The sequence below is a fragment of the Diabrotica undecimpunctata genome, chromosome 8 (assembly GCF_040954645.1).
Source record: "Diabrotica undecimpunctata isolate CICGRU chromosome 8, icDiaUnde3, whole genome shotgun sequence".
NCBI lineage: Eukaryota > Metazoa > Arthropoda > Insecta > Coleoptera > Chrysomelidae > Diabrotica > Diabrotica undecimpunctata.
The window spans coordinates 27,863,579-27,885,766 of record NC_092810.1 but is presented as its reverse complement, the minus strand read 5'-3'; the positions used below and the strand labels follow the sequence as shown (position 1 = coordinate 27,885,766).

The window sequence follows — 22,188 nt, the reverse complement described above, 5'->3', positions numbered from 1 at the left end:
TGATCGACGACGGTTTCGCACGCGTCACAGAGCAAAATTGGCGCAATTATGTCACTCATGTTGTTGAGAAAACGGAAACTGAGATGTGGACTGCGGACAACCTGCAAGATGACGTAGACCAATTGATAATACACGCGAACACAGGGGAGAGTAGCGAAAGCGAATCCGACATCTCGGATGTAGAGGACGACTTTAGTATAATTAATTGAATATCTGTGAGTAACCTCGATTATTTTACACTGTATAACCAATAATATGGTCCAATAATATATAACCAAGAGTATGGGCTTTTCGGATATTGGGCTGGGTGCACGGAAATCGAGTTCCCGGAGGTTCCACCCTGTATATTTATAGCTATCAAGAAATTTAATTTAAAATATATTTGTTAGTTTAATAAAGTATAAATATAATATATAATGTTAAATAACTTACACTATAAACCTTATACCTGCTCATCTGGTCAAGTGTGGGCAAGGAAAACCATTATCCCATATGGAATAACACAAGGTTTCGCTGAAAACTACCAGGTTGCTATGCCAAGGAACTAGGTAAACTTATGTTGTGTGTAAAAAATGCGAGACTGCATTATGTTTTAACAAGGACAAAAACTGCACTTCAGATTTCCACAAAAAAAAATTTCATAGTAGGTGTTAACATTTCGCAGTGATTCAAGTGCGCAACTTGTTTTTTTAATAACATCGCCGGGATGAAAAAATGTGCAAAGCTTTTTCGATATTCCCGTTCCTGATAATTTTTCACATATTTACAAAAGAAAAAGTTTTTCTTGGATATTGGGCTGGATGCACGGAAATCAAGTTACCGGAGGTTCCACCCGGTATATTTATAGCTATCAAGAAATGTAATTTAAAATACATTTGTTAGTTTAATAAAGTATTCAGTTTTATAATAAAATTCTCGATAAAACTTAAGGTCTTTTTATTCAAATTCATGCCTCTTATTTGGCTACTTGAAGGCAATTATTTTATCAATATATTATTTTATAATAAATAACAGAGCCCGGCGTAGAGATCTGGGTACGGTTCTGTGACTACCACTTGGACCTGTTTGTATCGCCAAGCACAAGGCGTGAAATCCGGCAATTGTGCATTCCTATATTAGCCGTACTGCACTCTCGGTGTGACATTTTCTATAGCAATGCTTCTACATGAACGTGTTGAATCTACCTCGATTGTTGCAAAAATTTGTGTATCCTGGTACTCTCTTTCCTCGAATTTTTCTGGTGACACTTCTTGACGTGACATTTTCTGTAATTTTTAAGGCAATAATAACTCTTTAAATTTTTAACAGTATTATGAATTGACTGTACGCAAGGAATTGGTCTACCCCCAAAAAACACAGAAAATAAATCTACTCACTGTTGTCCAGAATTACCACCATAAAACCATTTTTTATTTGAACCTTTTCTGAGGGCGTATAAACAGACATGTTGTTTACATATATATATACATCGGTTTAGAACGTCTTTCGACGTTGTCCGATACCTAAACACCATCTCTTCCTATCTTCGCAGTCGTTTGTTGTTAAATTTCTTTCGCTCATGGACTTGTTTACGCCGTGTTGCCATTCTAATCTGGATCTTCCTCTTTTCCGTCGACCTATCGGTTGCCATTCTACTACTTTTTTGGAGAGTCTTGTTGCTGGTATCCGTTGAACATGCCCATACGACCTTAATTGTTTCTTCTCTATATCTTGAGTTATATTTCCTTCTATTCCCATACGTTGTTTTATTACATCATTTCTGATTCGGTCTCATCTGGAAATACCTAAAGATCTTCTCATTGCATCCATCTCTACTGCTTCTATTCGCTTTTTGTTCTTTTCACTAATTTTCCATGTTTCAGCGCCATAAAGAAGAGTAGTTTTAATCATGGTCTCATATATATTAAATTTTGTTCCTTTCGTTATCTCTTTACTCCACAGTATACCATTGAGACATCCTAATACTTTCTTTGCTTGAGTGATTCGTTTTTCTATTTGCCGTGTATCAGTTCCTGTATTGTCAAAGGCAACACCCAAGTAGTCATAGCTCTGACAGCAGGAAATATGTTGTCCGTTTTCGAGGTCTATGTTATCTGACTCGTTTCCAATACAAAGATATTTGGTTTTTGTTGTATTGACATTCATTCCCCAGTCGTTATATTCTTCTATCAGTTTTCTAAGCATGTACTGCATGTCTTCCCTGTCGGTCGCTAGCACTACCTGGTCATCAGCAAACTGTAGTGTATATATACATTCATTGCTAAGCTCTATACCCATCCTATGCACCTTTCTTTTCCATCTTTCCAATGCCGCTGCAACATATATCTTGAATAAGGTTGGTGAGATACAGCATCCCTGTCGCAAGCCTTTTGTAACCAGGAATTCTTCCGTTACATATTTTCCTGTTTTTATCTGTGCCTTTGAGTCTCTATATAGTTCTTGTACAGCATTTATCAATGTGTGGTTGATGTTAGATCTTTTCAACGTTGTCCACAGTTTTGTTAAGGGGATGTTGTCATATGCTTTTTGCAGGTCTACAAAAGTAATATGAGTTTCTAGATTCTTAGCCGATCTTTTTTCTATTATTTGTTTAAGACAAAATACGTTATCGGTGCACGATCTTCCTGCACGGAACCCGCTTTGTTCTTCCTCTTCATTGTGCTTATATTCTTCCTCGATCATATTTCTCAAAATTCGTGTTTACAAAAATATATAAAAATCTACGCTGTTATTGCTTTAAACAACCACGGTATAATGACAAATTATTGGCGACGGGTCAACGGAGGTTCGTGGAAAGTCGACGGCGCGCAGTGTTGCCATTTATAGTGCGTATATCTAATTTAAAACTTAACGTACTGTATTCGTACATCAGCAAGTGGCTTAAGACATTTAGGCGCTGATTCGTTAAGGAGGGGAAATTCAAGAGCTTTTAACCGTAGAGAAAAATTTACCACCTATTTTGTTGATATTATTCCGTTAGAATAGCAAAACGCACAAATATAAACTTTATCAAATCATATAATCACTGCTGATGATTTTGTTATTATTAAATAAATTTCAAAGATTTTTTTTTAATTTGTTAGAATAGTCATCTGGACGCATATCCCAAGTAGCTGGTCTTAAGTGAATATCATTAATGGATTTTTCAATGTCCACATTCTCCATTGTACTTATCTGTTGGCAACGTTGACACGCTCAAAACTACAAAATCACGACGAAAAGTCTTTACGTGTGTTTTGCTACATAAGTAAATATTCAATATTTTCACATGCGAAAAATCATGTCATTTTTCCGCTGTATTACTAACTATCCTTCTGCCACAATTTTACAATCATTACCTTAGTCCAACCCTCGATAACCCTTCCTATTCCATTTCAACCTACCCTCCTTTAGAAATAAAGACAGTTTTAAAATAGCAAACAAGAAGACGCGCTCTTGCCCTTTACCTATCGTTAGGGACAGTCGCCCTCTCTTGCCTGTTGTCTAGCGCTGAGAACAGACGCTCTCTCTTCCCTGTTGACTGTCGTTGGTAACAGGGGTGTCCTCTCTGTTACAAACTAATGTTGACTGCCGCTAACTAATTCTCTCTCTCCCGCTTATAGTTACGCGAAAAATTCCGCAAATACTGTTTTAAATCGTGTACAGACGCAAATGTGCTCTATCTCGTGATCTCAGTGTTAGTACCGAGAGACACTTGTTCAGAAACCGGTACCCGGACAGATTCCCCGTATGAAGGACAACCGCGACTGTGTATGCAGCAGAAGAATTGGTAAGACTTTGTATAAACTTAATTTGCTCTAATCTGTATAACCTTTTACCACATATCCTAATTTATTTGAACTAGCCCTATGTAATACAGTCCTCATACACTGAAATTATATTCAAAATTTCGCATATGTACACCCTTTTTGTACAGTAAACAAGTCCTGACATTTCGACTACATAAAACCGCTATCGGCACATGGTTCTTGCCAGGGTACGCTCGGCGGACGCCTTGGCTACTTCATCAACGACACACGATATGTTTTATAATTGATCCAATACAAGATTCATTCAGGAGGTACCGCTTCTGCGGCCGAATCGGCTGTCGACTCGGCGAAAGCATAGCATGACCTTATGTTTTCATCATTCATGCAAGCTTAACCATGGTGATTCTGTCACTGATTGTTCTATACTCATTGATCGCATCTGACAGATTTTTATTTATTACGATTGCTTCTCCATTTCGAGAGCTGTCTTTTGTTTCTGATTGTATTATAATGTTAATATAATATTTCTCGATATGAAGTGCCCTGATCATTGCCAATGGGTTTCCAATCGCCCAGTAACTAAGTGGGTGCATATTTCTTTCTCAACGATAGCAACCAATGAATTGTAAGTACATGGTTAACTATTTCAAGAATTTCGTTTCAGTATTTTTCCAGTATTTATGTTTACTACTTAGACCATACATCAGGAAATGCTCGTTCATCATACGACGAAATTAAGTGGAAAAATTACAATTTACTCCCATTATTCGTTATTAATTTTGTTATTATATCGAAGTAGATCATTACTGGAAATCATATAAATTTGTATAATGTGTATGTAATAGAATAAATGCAGTCTACAAAATCGTTTTAATAAGAATTCGAAGGAAGTTATTGCTTGAAACTATCAATTTTGATAAAAGGAAATAAATTATCAATAAACACCAGAAATGAGAATTTATTAAGACATTCACTGTATTATCTAACAATAATTGTTTTAGGTTATATATGAGGTTTTACGTCCAAAATTTAGGTATATATATATATATAATATATATATATATAATATATATATATATATAATATATATATATATATATATATATATATATATATATATATATATATATATATATATATATATATATATATATAAAGTAAGAAAAAGTAGTCCAAAGTTTTTTGACTAGTTTGGAAAAAATATATGTAAATACTTTTTTCTTTTTGGGTGTCGTAGTCAATAAAAAATAGAGCTTTGCTAAGGCGTACTATTTATTCTGAATCCAAGCTTTCGGTGGTTTTTTGCCACCTTTATCAAGGTCTACAAAGAAAATTACTATGTTGTAATAATTTGAATGGTGCCAAAAAAAGGCTATCTATGAGACCAATAGTGTCCTCAATAGGTACACCTAATGGCCCCATAGCAAGTTTTTTAACTAATATTCTCACAGAAACGTACAGTAATAACAATGAGTTTTGCATTCAGGACTCTTTCAGTTTCAGTTCTTTTATTAATAACTTTAAATTACCTACGAACTATAAGCTCGTTAGTTTTGATGTAGTGTCTCTGTTCACTAATTTACCATTACATACAATATTGGTTAGCGTTGAGAAACACTGGGATGACATCAATACACACAACCCTTAACTTAGCTAATATCAAAAAACTCATTTCTTTTGTTTTTGACTCTAATGTTTTTATTTTTAATGACTTACTACAAACAAGTCTTTGGCACTCCAATGGGTTCTAGTATTTCACCAATACTGTGCAATTATGTCTTAGATGATTTGATTGAAGATTGTTTGCAACAAATCAATTTTGAAATACCGTTCATAAAGAGATATGTGGATGACTTAATCTTGGCACTACCTGCAGACTCCATACATTCTACGTTAAATGTGTTCAACCAACAAAACCCACACTTGCAATTCACATGCGAGGAGGAGCGGGAGGGATCTTTGCCTTTCCTTGACATGAGTTTGCATAGATGTGAGGATAATGTTGTGAAAACACAATGGTATAGAAAACCCATATGTAGCAATAGATTCATAAGCTACCACTCCTACCATCCTCCTAGGATGAAAACTAATTTAGTCCTAGCGATGAAAGAACGTGTCAAAAGGTTGGCTCATCCGGATTATCTCCAACATGATCTCAACCTCTTACGCAATATTTTTGTTGAAAATTCATATCCTCTAAGACTGATCAATAAATTAATTTTTAATGTCCCCTTTGTTAATAGAAACAACATACTTACTATGTCACAATCAGTGCCCTCAGCACAAAATATTTCTGCTCCAACAAGTGTGTATTTTTATGCCCTTCCATATATTCCGAAACTAACCGTTGAACTCACTAAGATTTTTAAAGACTTTAAGAATATCAAAATAGCTAACAAGAACATCAAAACCATACGTCAGCTGTATAGCAAAATAAAACAACCCCTAACCACTCTAGAGACTACAGATGTTGTTTATTGCATTCAATGTACTGAATGTCCATCCACGTACATTGGTGAAACTGGAAGGAATCTGTCTAGCCGTATTATTTCTCATAAGAGTGATTGTAGATTAAACAAACCTACTTGTGCTTTGGCAGAGCATACTATCGATCTAGACCATAAGATAGATTTCAACAATGTAAAAATATTAGCCAGAGAGAAAAATAAATTCAAGATAACTTTCTTAGAGATGGTACATATCAGCAAGAGTGATAATAACAATCTTAATAAGAGATCTGAGATCCAGAATCTTAGCAAAATTTACAATTTTATATTGACTTTTGACTAAGCTATTTTGCATCTCAGAGTTTTTCTTTGTTTCTTTCCTTTTTTTGAAATTTCATTATTAATTGAATATTTGTGATCAAACTGCAATTACTAATTCAGTTTTGTTTTGTTTTGAGTTGTTTTTTCTGAACCTACTTACTAAATACTATTTTCTTTCGATTGCTTATGTTATAAATTACATTTTTAATTTCCCGCTTAATTTCAAGTTGGTAATACAGTTGGTAGTACTCAAAATTCACTAACAGTATTCTGTGAGACGTTATTTTCAAAGTTGTTTTTTGTATTTTCTCCAAACTATTTAAACAATAATTGTCCACTCACTTTCTCTTTCTGCTCGTGAAATGTGACTGAAATCAAGCCTGCAACGACGACTGTTTTAAAATGTCGTCCGTCATTTTGTTTTTAACTTTTAACGTATTTAGTAATTTTTAAAGTGTTTTTTTAACAGTAACATTTTTAAGTTTAGTTGCAACCTCAGTTTTATCATGTTATTTAACGTTGTTGTTTATGCCACGAATCTTACATTCGGGTAAGTTTTTTATAGTTTTTTACAGCCTTTTTTTGGCACCATTCAAATTGTTACAACATAGTAATTTTCTTTGTAGACCTTGATAAAGGTGGCAAAAAACCACCGAAAGCTTGGATTCAGAATAAATAGTACGCCTTAGCAAAGCTCTATTTTTTATTGACTACCACACCCAAAAAGAAAAAAGTATTTATATATATATATATATATATATATATATATATATATATATATATATATATATATATATATATATATATATATATATATATATATATATATAAATAAACGGCGAACACAATTCTTCAAATTTCCGAGTGTGAATTGGTATCAATAGATGTTATAGCATTATTTCTGTACGCCCTACACGTCTGACAGTCGGGTAGATACAAACTCATACACCGAACGCCAGCGAATGTGTGCTGCTATTTCCACTTCTCCAGTGTAAGCTACAAAAAGCGTCACCTATTTTGGTGGCCTTAAACGAAAACGACTGTCGTTTTCTGTCTTTTTGAGCTGTACGAAATGTGTAAAAGATTTATAAATGTCAGCAAGAGCTTTGAGCAAGGTGGCGCTTTTTGCAGCTTACACTGGAGAAGTGGATTCTCGTCTGAGTCTCCCGAGTCCCCAGACACTACTACACTTATCACTAATCAATGCATTACTGCTACTGGGAACAACGGACGGTTTATTTTTACCGTCAATGGTGGCGTGATTTGGGTGGAGGATATTTTCTTTATGAGAGGTCTCCATGTCGAAGGTAACCGGATGCCGTCATTTCTTTTATTGAGACAATTTGGCCTTTTTTCAATTTCTATGGTTTCCCGAAAAATTCTTTGTTTATAGAAGCGGATGGGGGCTATGGTTCTGGAGTTTTCAAAATCAATTTTGTGACCTGTATGAAGCTAGTGTTGACCTAGAGCTGAAATTAAATCGGAATTGCGAAAAGAAATGGAATGTTCATAAATCCTTTTTTGGATTCTGCGATTTGTTTGGCCAATATAAGATCGCGGCAGTCTGCACAAGGAATTACACAAATTCCGTGTTGTTAATTTGGAATGTTGTCTTTGATTGGTCGGACAAGAGATGAAAGTTTTTGTTGGGGGTAAATATTGTCTTTATTCCCATTGATTTAAAAAATTTGTCTCAATGGCACCTTTGATATAAGGAAGAAAAGCTTTAGTATGATGAGGGTCTGAGTCTTTGGGTTGAGATTGAGTGAGACATTGATGTCTGTGGATGCTTTTATTGATGTGATTTTCGCGATAACCATTTTGGATGAGGGCTTATTGGAACTATTGGGCTATGTAAACTAGAGAGCTCAGCGGGTTTACTTGCATCATCGCAAAGGCGTATTGATCTGGATACAAGGATATTAATGACTGAATTAATTTGTGAAGGTCGTTGATGAGATTTGGCATGAAAGTAACGATTAGTATGGGTAGTTTTTCGATAAACAGGGTGATGAAAACCTTGGGATTGATTTTTTCTTATGATAACGTCGAGAAGCGGTAGGAATGAATCAGTTTCCACCTCCATCGTGAACTGGATACTAGGATGTATCATTTAGATGGGTTTGAAAAGACACCAAAGCATTTTTGCCGTAAGGCCAAATGACGAATGCATTATCAACATATCGTAGCCAACATGTGGGTTTGAGCAATGATGTGGATAGTGCTCGGGTCTCGAAGTCTTCCATAAAGATATTGGCAATTACTGGAAGTAGTGGGTAGCCCGTTGGGACACCATTTATTTGTCTGTAGAATTGATTTTGGAAAATGAAATAAGTGTTAGACATATAATGTTTAATGATAGATAAGTGATCTTGCTGGCTACTGTGTTTAGTTTTAAGATTGTTTATGAGTTTCGTCTATAGGAATGTTTGCAAAGAGTGAAACGATATCGAAACTTAATAGCATGTCTGATGGTGAGATAGAAGTTAGATAGAAGATGTTTAAGAAGTTCAATAAAATGAAAAGAATTTTTGATGAAGGATGAAGCATTTTCGACAAGATGTTGTAGAGTTTTGGGCAATGGTTGTGTAGGGCAGTTGTATGTACTGACAATGGGACGTAGACGAATATCGGGTAGGCCATATATTGGGGATGTTCTAATTCCTCGTGAGAAGTCTTCCAGAACGACTTAAACAAGTAGTTTTTGTAAATTGCAATGCTTTTAACGCAGATAAACAATGAGATACAGTGACCGCTTCATTATAATTAGGAGTTTTTAAAATAATTTACAGTATCATGTATTGCTACTGGTTTTGAGCTGAAAATGGAAAAAGGCTGGCCATAATTTGTAGGACTTCACTCTATCTGTATTGCTCACAGTCGCCATATCTGTATGGCTTACTCGGGATCTCTATTATATTTTAGTTGTAAATAATTGCTCTTTTAAAATCAGTATTAGTTAAGTCCGACATTTACTGAGTGAAGTAATATGACCAAATTTTTTATTTTTTTTGTTTCAGACATCATCAGATGAAGAAACTACTAAATATAGGACAAAAAACGTAAGTTACTCCTTTAAGTATTGATAAATTGGTAACCATAGTCCGCATCCGTTTCAGTAGAAATGTGTAACAGAGTAAATATTTATAATTAACCGTCTGAAATCACCAGGGATATACTTAATTGGATCATGCTCTCCCTTAGGCTCTTTGGGAATAAAAAATTATTCTGTAATAATTATTCTATTATATGTATTAGATGGTTTTACGTAATATCTTGCATGTTTACTTTGTGATTTTTTGTCCATGGTCTTTGCAAATACATCTAGAACACATGTTACACATGTTGGTATACTCATTACCATTTCCTACACAGAAACTGCTCCTTTTTGAACTACTGGCAGTTGCTACTAACTACTTTTTGTAAAATTCTTTCCACATGTTTCAATCATCTTGACAACGTTCCATTCCATCGCCTTCGATTTGTGTTGCTCATAGCTCTATATTTTCTGCCACGAGTTGTTTCACTTGGCGCTCAAAAAATAATTTCGTAGTCTTCATAGAGACCTTCTTATCCTGGATATTTTATTTGTCCTACAACTAGAGCATCACAGGCAAATATATTGCGAATGTTTCCGCACTAGTTTATCCAGGCCATCAACGCTTCTTTTATAATTTATAATTTTTTTCGTGTTCCTGATGCATAGTGAAAAGCAAAACCGCACATTTTTTGGGCTTTGTAATATAAGACACTAAGGTAAGGAGTATATGGTCCGTCTCCATAGACTTATGCCTCTGGTCATTACATCGTGCATAGGTTGCTTTTGCAACTTCCTGTGATCTGGTCAATCCATCTTGTTGGACGTGGTCTCCGGTTTTCTATCTTACCTTAACTGATCAGTCTCTCCATGACATGTCCAAAATATTTTAATTGTGGCCAGTGATTCCTTTATGCCCTGGCACTCATAGCAAAGTTATCTTGTTGTAGAAAAGACAGTTAAGATTTGATTTCGCGTATAGTGCTTCTACAATTCGCTTATATCCATTTCGTCCTAGCAGGACTCATTAGAGCGACTGGGTAAAAGCCGTAAACGTCAAATCAAATCTATTTCCGTCTAAAAATTAGGCAAAAATCTGAATTTTCGTTTCGAACACCTAGAAATCTTCGGATTTCTACTTTTTGTTTTTATCTTGTCTTTCCCAAGTTGCTTAACACCTTACTGCATGATTTTTTTTATTTTTTATAAAAAAAATCTATGATTACAAAATTGACTTCAAGATTACGGTAAAAATATATAATAAAAAAAATTATACTTGGTTAGTTTTTTGTATCTTATTATTTTTGTTTTGTGTGTTATATATGACACACTATTATTAAAACAAGATTCAACAAGTAAAATTAATAAAAAAAAAATCGGTTGCCTGTAAAGTCGGTTTTACGGGCGAAGATTTTACGTGACAACGTCTTTTTCTCGGTAGAATATTTATTGATATGAATATTATTAAATTGCACAATAGGAACAAGGAATTGAATGAAAATAAGAATTGCACAAATTTTAACTATAGAAATATATTTTGTTTACTAAAACATTGTACATGTAAACTTAAACTTAACTAATTTCTATTTGAGTGATTTTGTTGAGGATAGGACGATGATAGGAGAAATATGAAATGAAAGGAAGTGTTTCTGCTGTAATGTGTCTTGAACGCCAAGAACGCTCGAGACAGACAGAGACACAAGCACGGAAGCACGCACCGATTCAACGCGCCTAATTCTCTAGTGCTGCGCGCGCAGCGGACCGATCATGTTTGAGTGGGAGAGAGACGCAAGGTATTCGCCGGTCCGGCGGGCCTCTCTCTCGTTCGGTGACTCGTCGTAACAGACGTGAGCGGGCGTTACACTTTTTCATGAATGACTCCGAGCCACAACCTAATTTAAGACGTTGTCACGTCAAAATGACGTTTATTACTTTCTAACTATAATAATTATTCAATGTGAAAGTTTTAAAAACGGCATATACATAGAGGTTCTAACAATGTTGAGTGAAGACAATATAAACGCCATGGTAGATCTTTTTAATGAAATTTATGGATCCGGTCAAATACCACAGGATTGACTTCAATCAACCTCAATATACCAATCCCAAAAAAGCCAAACGCTAATAGTTGCGACCAATTCCAAATGATCAGTTTATTGAGCCAGGTCCTAAAACTGTTCTTAAAGATAATTCACACAAGAATATACAACAGATGTGAAAGAGACATTAGCCCCACACAGTTCGGTTTCAGACAAGGATTTGGCAAGAGAAGCACTTTATCATCATTTGAGATGTGGTGCTATAGAAGGATTTTGAAAATACCATGGACCCAACGAGTTACAAACGCAGAAGTGTTAAGAAGGCTACAAAAGGATTGCGAGGTCATAAAGCACATCAAAACAAGAAAGCTGGAATATTTAGGCCACATTACCAGCGGTGCGAAATATGAGATATTAAGGCTCATAATGCCAGGTAAAATCAAGGGTAAAAAGTCCATAGGAAGACGAAGAATTTCCTGGCTGAGAAACCTAAGAGAGTGGTATAGTTGCAGCTCAGTAGATCTTTTTAGAGCAGCCGCCAATAAGGTACGGATAGCTGTGATGATAGCCCACCTCCGATAGGAGAAGGAACTACAATAAGAAGAAGCACTTTATGGCTTAGCTGTCCTACTTCAGAAATGCAGAGATCAGCAAAAATATGTCTTCCTATGCTTTATAGATTACTAGAAAGCGTTCGATTGTGTTAATCATTCAGAATTAGTAAGATTGGAACGTTCGATAGATGAGAATGACCTTAAAATCATAAAGAACCTTTATATGAATCAAGTGGCATCTTGAGAGTAGGACCGGAATCTACACCATATTTTTCAATCGAAAAAGGTGTACGACAGGGTTGTGTTCTGTCACCCCTCCTTTTTAATCTTTACTCTGAAAAGATTTTCGACAGAGCCTTATGTGACACTGAAGATGGAATCAAAATCAACGGGCAGACTATTAGTAATCTTCGCTATGCCGATGATACAGACATAATAGCTGATAGCCAAGAAGCGCTACAACGACTAATAGATTAAATAAACACTGAAGGAGAACGACTGGGCTTGAAGATTAATATAGACAAGACGAAGGTAATGGTGGTTAGCAGAACACAAAATATGCAATTAAATATAAGAGTAAACAATAAGAACATCCAAAAGGTACCCAAGTTCAGATATCTCGGTAGTTGGATAACTGAAGATCTAGATCCAGGCATAGAGATACGTAACAGGATTGAGCAAGCCAGAACAGCATTTACTAATATGAGAATCTTGCTAAGCCACAGCAGCCTTAACTTAACGCTTCGATACCGCTTTTTAAAATATTACATTTACTCCATACTGCTATATGGTGTAGAAACTTGGACCATAAAGGCCAATGTGATGAACCGATTGGAGGCCTTTGAAATGTGGATATTTAAAAGACTACTTAAAATTCCCTGGACAGATCACACAACAAATGTCGAAGTATTATGGAGGAATAGAAGGAAAACGGGGCATCGGAAGAAAGAAATACACATGGCTTAAAAACATAAGGGATTGGACAAACCTCGATGCCCATGCACTCTTTAGAGCCACACAAGACCGAGAGGAGTATGCCAGAATTGTCGCCAACATCCACTAATTGGATAGGGCACTATAAGAAGAAGATATCATCTTTATAGTCTGACTCTGGGGCTAATATAATAGGGGAAATATCATCATCTGATAGCCCTTCGTCTTCACTACCATCTGGTATGTCCACTACTACTAAGAGTTTCACCATAAAACTTTTTTGTATCCATTATCTAAAATAAAAAAATAGTACCTAGTTCAGAACGCATATTGTACCTTGTTCAGAACACATATATGAAAATAGAGTTTTGCATGACAGTGCATATTGTGGCATATATGGCACAAGCATATTTTTTATCAAAAAATACCAAAATATAAAGAAATACGTGAAAATACTTATAGAAATTCTTTCTTGAAGGTCTATTCTTGATGTCGCTATTTTTTTTACAACAATATTCAGTAGAAACTTCGATAATTGAATATCAAATTTCACAATTCTTATGAACAGTTGTCAGACCGCGGCCACTTGCAAATTTTCATGAAAAGTTCATTTTGCTGCATTGAGATGGCGCTTTATTACCGGTTTTACGAAATATGTGCTCTATATAGACATGTCATGCATAAATACTTTAAAATAAGATTCGATCTCTAACGGTTAGCTATAAAACTAAGTATTGTGCCATATATGACCCACTATGCGATAAGGGGTTAAATGAGTGTTTGAAGCTGTTCGTAGCTGTTATGGACTTACAAGCTGTATACATCAGAATATTTAGTGCAAATAATTGATGGATTCGACCGTTACTTGATGGAAATTCATTTTATGTAACAATAAAACACTGAAAACTTTGTTTTCAAAACTTCCACAAAATTTATTTTAAATTCTTATCACTACAGCTGTTTCGGCTAATTGCCTTTCTCAAGTGATCTGTTTCTGGCATGGGTTTACACTTTATAGTCTCTAATGAAATAGGTTGAGGAGGGGAGAACTGTTTGTCTCAAGCTAGTCATTCAGAATTATATCTGTGTTTTTTAATTTGTTGATTTCCATAGATTCTAACAAAGATAGCTTAAGGCCTTTATTTTGAATGTGTAGAATTTTAAATTCGTCATTAAAAGAATGATTATGATCTAGAAGGTGAAGTGCGTATGTAGAATCTGTTTTTCTATTATTGAAAGCCCTTTTATGTTCTGCTATTCGTTTATTAAAATTTCTACCTGTTTTACCAATGTAAGTTTTTGGGCAGTCGCCACATTTAAGTTTGTACACACCACTGTGTAAGTGTTTTTTATGTTGGCTCTTGTTGTTTTTAATATATTTGCCTAGGTTGATATTTGTTCTGAAAACTGGTGTTATTCCTTTCTTTTTTATGTGTTTGGCTATTTTTGTTGATATTTTGCCTGTATATGTAATCGAGCAGAAGGTACTGGGTTTTTTCTCTGGTGGTGGAAATACTAAGTTCAGGGCTTTCTTGTGTCGTTTTTGATTTAACATTTTATTAATTGTTTGTTCGTTGTATCCATTGTTTACTGCTATTTGCTTAATGATATTTAATTCTGTCTCAAAATTGTATTTTGACATAGGAATTGCTGTTAATCTATGTAACATACTATGATAGGCTGCCAGTTTATGTTGTGTGGGATGGGATGATGAATTGTGAATAGTCGTGCCAGTATGGGTAGGTTTATGAAATATGGAGAAGTCATGTTTGTTTTTAAGTCTGGTAATTTTTAAATCTAAAAAATTTATGGATTGATTTTGTTCTGTTTCTATTGTAAATTCAATATGACTATGAAGAGAATTAATATACGATAAAAATTGATCGAGTTGCCTGTTAGTTCCTGAGAAACATACCAGTACGTCGTCTACAATCATCTAGAGACAAAGATTTCAAAACATCCCACATTCAAACAGTTTTTATATTGGTGGAGATACGTAGACGACGTACTGGTATGTTTCACAGGAACTAACAGGCAACTCGACCAATTTTTATCGTATATTAATTCTCTTCATAGTCATATTGAATTTACAATAGAAACAGAACAAAATCAATCCATAAATTTTTTAGATTTAAAAATTACCAGACTTAAAAACAAACATGACTTCTCCATATTTCATAAACCTACCCATACTGACACGACTATTCACAATTCATCATCCCATCCCACACAACATAAACTGGCAGCCTATCATAGTATGTTACATAGATTAACAGCAATTCCTATGTCAAAATACAATTTTGAGACAGAATTAAATATCATTAAGCAAATAGCAGTAAACAATGGATACAACGAACAAACAATTAATAAAATGTTAAATCAAAAACTACACAAGAAAGCCCTGAACTTAGTATTTCCACCACCAGAGAAAAAACCCAGTACCGTCTGCTCGATTACATATACAGGCAAAATATCAACAAAAATAGCCAAACACATAAAAAAGAAAGGAATAACACCAGCTTTCAGAACAAATAACAACCTAGGCAAATATATTAAAAACAACAAGAGCCAACATAAAAAACACTTACACAGTGGTGTGTACAAACTTAAATGTGGTGACTGCCCAAAAACTTACATTGGTCAAACAGGTAGAAATTTTAATAAACGAATAGCAGAACATAAAAGGGCTTTCAATAATAGAAAAATAGATTCTACATACGCATTTCACCTTCTAGATCATAATCATTCTTTTAATGACGAATTTAAAATTCTACACATTCAAAATAAAGACCTTAAGCTATCTTTGTTAGAATCTATGGAAATCAACAAATTAAAAAACACAGATATAATTCTGAATGACCAGCTTGAGACAAACAGTTCTCTCCTCCTCAACCTATTTCATTAGAGACTATAAAGTGTAAACCCATGCCAGAAACAGATCACTTGAGAATAGCAATTAGCCGAAACAGCTGTAGTGATAAGAATTTAAAATAAATTTTGTGGAAGTTTTGAAAACAAAGTTTTCAGTGTTTTATTGTTACATATTTAGTGCAACTTGGCTGTCTGAGGGAATAAGTAATTTGGATGAATAACTGCGTTTTTTTCAGGCAGTCTTAGCACAAAACGTACTCGAAAATTAAAACAAACTAATCATTGATTCGTTCGAGAATATAAAAAATGTGCTGTCAAGGCTTATATAACTTCTGTATTGACATGTCACAATTATAATACGTTTATTTTCCATTATTCAACGGATCAGGAACTAATGGCTTTAAGATTGACGGGTGTAACTACCCTATCGTGTTTATCAAACGCGAAATCTATTCGTTGTAACACGATCTTTTGCAAGTCAGTGACCTTTATTTACGGTTCCTTTATTGATTTTACGTTTCTTTGTGCGTTTTGTTCTACTTTACATTAATAATAAATTGATCTGCTGACACTGTTTCATTGCGACGTGTATTGACATGAATATATCGCAAAATTAGTAATAGTCTAGGCGGGATCTGTTTTCGATTGGACATTTTCCATAGGAAGCTATTTTTTTGCTGGAATCCCTTTAGGATGTGCCCAATATCGATAATTACGATATGCGCCAGTCGCAAACCCTGTGCTAAATTTTTTATTTAGCAAAATCTGAAAACAATTGAAAATTTCTCATTTTTTTGCTCCTATTTTCGTTTATAATTTGGAAAATATTGATCCTAGAGAAAAAATTATAAGAAGTTAAAAGTTTCGTTATTAAATTTTACACAATATTTCGTTAGCTAGAAATTGAAAATTTTATGTTTATTGTTGAAAAAATAGCAATAATTGGAAAAAAAGTACAAAAAATGAAGTTAATCCTTTAAATGTTTTCGTTCGCCTTTGTTTTAACAATTTAGATTATTTATTAACAATTTATAAATACATATTTGTTTACTAAAAGTGACAATGTACTTCAATGTATAAATTGCAAGCTAAAAAAAAATGCATGAAGAAAAAATGCAATTACTTGTTTAACATACAATTGTTTATTGCAAATTTTCCAATTTTGCAATTAAAAATGGTACTTGAAAATACGATATTTGAAATCCTTGTCGTCCGAGACATCGATTACAAAAAAAGAGCAAAATTGGTTAACAAGAAGCCGAAATAATGCAATTTTTAGCGCGCGCTATGATTTTGAACTCACCGATTCACATTTCGAGTGAATGTCCCCCACCACCACCTCTCATGCATTCCGAGCGACATTTTACGCTAAAACGGTTTTTTATTTGTCTTTTTTATGGAAGTTGCCATAAAGCGGATTACGTAAAACTTTTCATATAAAAAGTACTTGACAAGACGAGGGTATTTGTTTAGAAACGAGCCCTCTATCACTTATGGTTACACGGCAAATATATGCCAACTTTGACCTTCAATATCTCGGCAACCAGAAAGCCGAATGTATTTTTTTTTTGAAGAAGCTTCTTTTAATGTTCTTTAAGTGTATAAATTTTGAAATTGATATGTTTAAAGCTCGTAAAGTTATTCAATTTGTTTATAAGCCTAAAATATATAAAAAATGTTTAAAACTTTAAAAAATTTTCTAGGCTCTCCTAGTGAACCGATTTGAATTTTACGAAAAGCGTTTGAAAGTTTGAGCCTTCTTTTAGGTGTAAAAAAATTTGCAACTATCTGAGGGCCTTATTTAGGGCTTATTCTAAATTTGAAAATTTGCGATTTTTTCCAGTAGGCTGGATTGCAAAATTATTATGCAATACCTATCCGACCGATCTTAACAAAATTTAGCACACGTTTTAAACATATTAAAAGGTTTTTCTAGGCGTAATATGAAGCTTGTAAGTCAAGTTTAGAAAGTCGAAAACATTTAAAGGATTAACTTCATTTTTTGTACTTTTTTTTTCCAATTATTGCTATTTTTTCAACAATAAACATTAAATTTTTAATTTATAGCTAACGAAATATTGTGTAAAATTGAATAACCAAACTTTTAACTTTTTATAATTTTTTCTCTAGGATCAATATTTTCTGAATTATAAACGAAAATAGGAGCACAAAAATGAGAAATTTTCAATTGTTTTCAGATTTTGTTAAATAAAAAATTTAGCACAATGTTTGCGACTGGCGCATATCGTGATTATCGATATTGGGCACATCCTGAAGGGATTCCAGCAAAAAAATAGCTTCCTATGGAAAATGTCCAATCCAAAACAGATCCCGCCTAGACTACCGCAAAATTAGTAAAACAAATTCATTAGTTGCCGTTTCCACCATCTGATTGAAATATACTTGCTAAAGTAAAGATTGTATACAAGGAAAACGAAAAATAATTTTTTTAACCCTTGAATTTTTTGTTAAGTTTTTGTGGCTACCTTTAATCTACCCCTTATTCCAGCTCGTTTAACCTTTAACAAGGCCTTCTGGACGTGTTCGTAATAAATTCGTACATGCTACATTCTACTATTCATTTTGTAAGTACATTCGTACTTACAAAAATAATAAAGAAATAAAAGAAAAAAGTGTGTTTGGATCACGATACACAAATACCGGTATTCTACTCAAGAAATAGAAATGTGTACTCCGACGCGCATGACGTCACCCGCGAAGCAACCAGTCCAATTGCCCAGAAAATCTATGTAAGAATTTTTTTTATTCATTTCTTTGTAGGTACCCCTTCTAGTCCTTTTTTATTCACTTACTTACGACCCAGCTCTCCAACCAAACCAAGAGTGGCCGTTCGCAGACGTTTCGGTTCGTTTGCTTACCCTATCTCCAGCCCAGTAATTTCTGTCCCCAGTTTCAACCCCCTATAAGTGATACCCAATGTGGTAGGCAAAATATAACCGTTACAATCTATGTCACTTCATTGACATACTACATAATTCTAATTTTACTTGAGACATTTTCTTAGTTTTTCGAAGTATAATAGTAGTCTAGTTGTTGTATATATTTTGCCAATACGTTTACATTTTTTCTTATTTTCTGGAACCTAATTCATTTAGATCAGTTAATTTTTTGTTTTATGCTTTTACAATTTGTTTGGTCTTATTATAAAAACGTTTGTGATAAATATTTTAGTTAACATTTTCGTTGCTTTACATTTCTTTGTCATTTTTTAGTCTGTAAAAAGATATACTGTCACTCGTCACTCTACGTTGGAACGTTTACGTTACACGTTCGTGGTGGCCATTTAAGGATTTTTGATACTTTTGAATCACTTTTCGACAAAACATGTTTGTATGTAAATAATATCTTCATATTTTTTATGTAGAATTGAAAAAATGAGTTCCTATTTCCTATTTTCTCAAAAGAACGTCATCTAGATTAACCAGTTAACGTGATTATTGCTTTACGGACGTTTTACGATCTTTTTGGTACCCGTATGGAATTTAAATAATAAACGTATCTTTCAGATAAGGTTAGAGATTAATAACGTTCTATTTAGACAATGAATTTTTACATATTTTGTATTCGACTGCGTGCGCTAGGTTAGATACGAGGGTATAAAAAATGTAAAAGAATTTATATAAGCGATGTGCACGTCTTTTTATAATTATAGATCAGAAATATCCACTGATCCAAAATTATTGTCATCATAGTGGGCTCTGAAGGACGGAGATAGCTATACAGGGGTACACGTAGACTCATCACCAATTAGCATAAATACCCTTGTACATAGTACAAACTCATCACCGCCATAAAACTAGGGATTTTAAAATAGACACCTGGAGATTGATAAACTGATCACTGGCCTACCTGCACCCTGTGGCAGGTATACACCTTGCAAACCGCTAAGATTTGGTTGAATATCGCTATGAACGGTGGTAGAGTGTATGTTAATATTGTTCTTTAAAGTTTGTTAAGAAATACTCTACATTTCTCTTGCTAGATATTTTTGACAAAAATTCAAAGTGCCAAGATTGGAAAATCATTAAGTACAAATAACTAATTTCTGTGTAGAATTACAATTGTATTCTTATCAAGTATACAATTGTAATTTGTATGTATCTTATCAAAAAGCGAAAAATTATAATTCATTTAAAAAAATATTCCATTTCTTTTCGAGCAGACTCTCATCTTTGATTTACCCTCGTACATTTGTCATCTGTTCAACATGACCACATTTAAAAAAGTGTCAAGGATATTGTAATTTAACTGGTTTAGAATTATTATCAAATACCATTCAGGATATTTTTAGACAAATGCACTTATCGTTTTTATATCATGGTAGTTAATAGCCGAAATATCTTGACTGTACAGGAAATACATTTCAGAAAAAAAAAACGAAGTCCTTTTTTATTTGAAATATTTCACACGTTGATTTATAATTACTTTATACGTGTCCTTTCGTTGTTTTGTGCTGAACCGAGAAAATGATTTTACGAAATTATTTTAAAATCTGGATTGATATACAGTCATTATTATTATCTTTGTAAATGTTGTTCTCTTTATAACTGTTGTTCTCTTTGTAAATGTTGTTCTCTTTATAACTGTCGTTCTCTTTCATAATGTCATAAAGGAAACGAATAACATTTATTTCCTGTCAAATGTTGATGGTGCGTCATAAATTTTCTTGACATAAATTTTTTATAAAAAACCTGTCTTAAAAAAAAATAAATAAAAGACAGATCATTGAATTAGCATACCGCGAGTCTATTATTATGTGTCAAATTTAAGATTTGATTTTATTGTATTTTATTTTATTTTATTCAATTTTTTCCTATTTTATTCCATTTTAATTTATTTTATTTTAGGTATTTTATTTTATTTATTTTATTTTATTTTATTTTATTTTATTTTATTTTATTTTATTTTATTTTATTTTATTTTATTTTATTTTATTTTATTTTATTTTATTTTATTTTAATTTATTTTATTTTATTTTATTTTATTTTATTTTATTCCACACTCACCAGCACCAAAAACGTAGCACTTGCATTTTTAAAATAAAAATTTAAAATTTTACTTTTAAACTTTTATTATTATAAGGTAAACACAAATGAAACAAACTGTTTTAAGTAATTTCTAATAAAAAAATAACTTTTTAACAAAGAATTGTTTCAGTAGATGACAATTTAAAAATTAAGGAAAAAAACGTAAGTAAATGCAACAAAATGACGCTCAATTAATAAAAACTTAAATCATTTGTCCGAACAAACTAATTTTAATAATGAGTGTTTCCTCCACGTGCTCGAATTATTACCTGAATTCTCATTGGCATGCCTAAAATCAAATGAGACATGTCCTGTTGAGAAATACGTTCCCATTCCTCTAAAAGGGCTTCTTGTAACTGATTTAAGGTTAAAGGGACAGGAACACGACTTCGTATCCTTCGCTCAAGCACGTCCCAAACATGTTCAATTTGGTTTGCGACTGGATTCAATGCTGGCCAATCCATTACAATGTTTACTTCATTTAAAAATTGTTGACTGATTCTCGCACTATGAAGCTTGGCATTATCATGCATCAGAACAAAGTTATTTCCAATAAAACCAGCATAAGCACAACAAAATTTTGGAGAATTTCTTCAATGTACCTGGCAGCTGTTATGGAGCCTCTCGGAACGATGTACAATTCTGTACGTGCCTCTAGAGAAAATCCAGCCCAGCCCACACCATAATTGAATCCCCTTGATAGCCAACCCTAGGACTGAAGGTACATTCTGCAAAACGCTCATGTGGTCTTCGCCATACTCTCTCACGGCCATCTGGAGACCGCAAGGTAAACCTGGACTCTGTAAATAAAACGTGCCTCCAATTATTATTTACAGTAAAATGAACATGGTTTCTGGCAACCTGAAGCCGCGCAGCTCGATGGCATCTGAGAAGTTGTAGGCCTGTTGCAGGTCTGCGACTGCTTAAAACGGCTTCCCCAAGCCCAGTGTGGCCAGATTTATTTTCCTCGTGTCGCCAATCCAATCTCAAAATGTCGCCAATTTTCGACAAATGTCGAAACTAGTACCTTTAGCTATGATTTACAGGAAAATTTTTTAATAGGACTTTTCATCGGTCGCCATGTTTTCGTACTGTTTTCATCAATGACGTGATACGTCACTTGTTTTTAAATAAATATTTTTTATTTAATAACAAATCTTTATTTTTTTATCCTAATTATATGTTAACA

At 33.7% G+C, this 22,188-nt stretch overlaps 1 protein-coding gene across 1 annotated transcript in view; it reads left to right on the top strand.

Annotated features, from left to right (window-relative positions):
• The window catches only part of LOC140447336 (serine palmitoyltransferase 2-like), a 67,681-nt gene that overhangs the window by 10,522 nt on the left and 34,971 nt on the right, over positions 1 to 22,188 (top strand). The window contains exon 3 of the mRNA XM_072539939.1: positions 9,538 to 9,579. Coding sequence (XP_072396040.1) covers positions 9,538 to 9,579 — 42 coding nt within the window. The remainder of the gene's footprint in view (positions 1 to 9,537; positions 9,580 to 22,188) is intronic.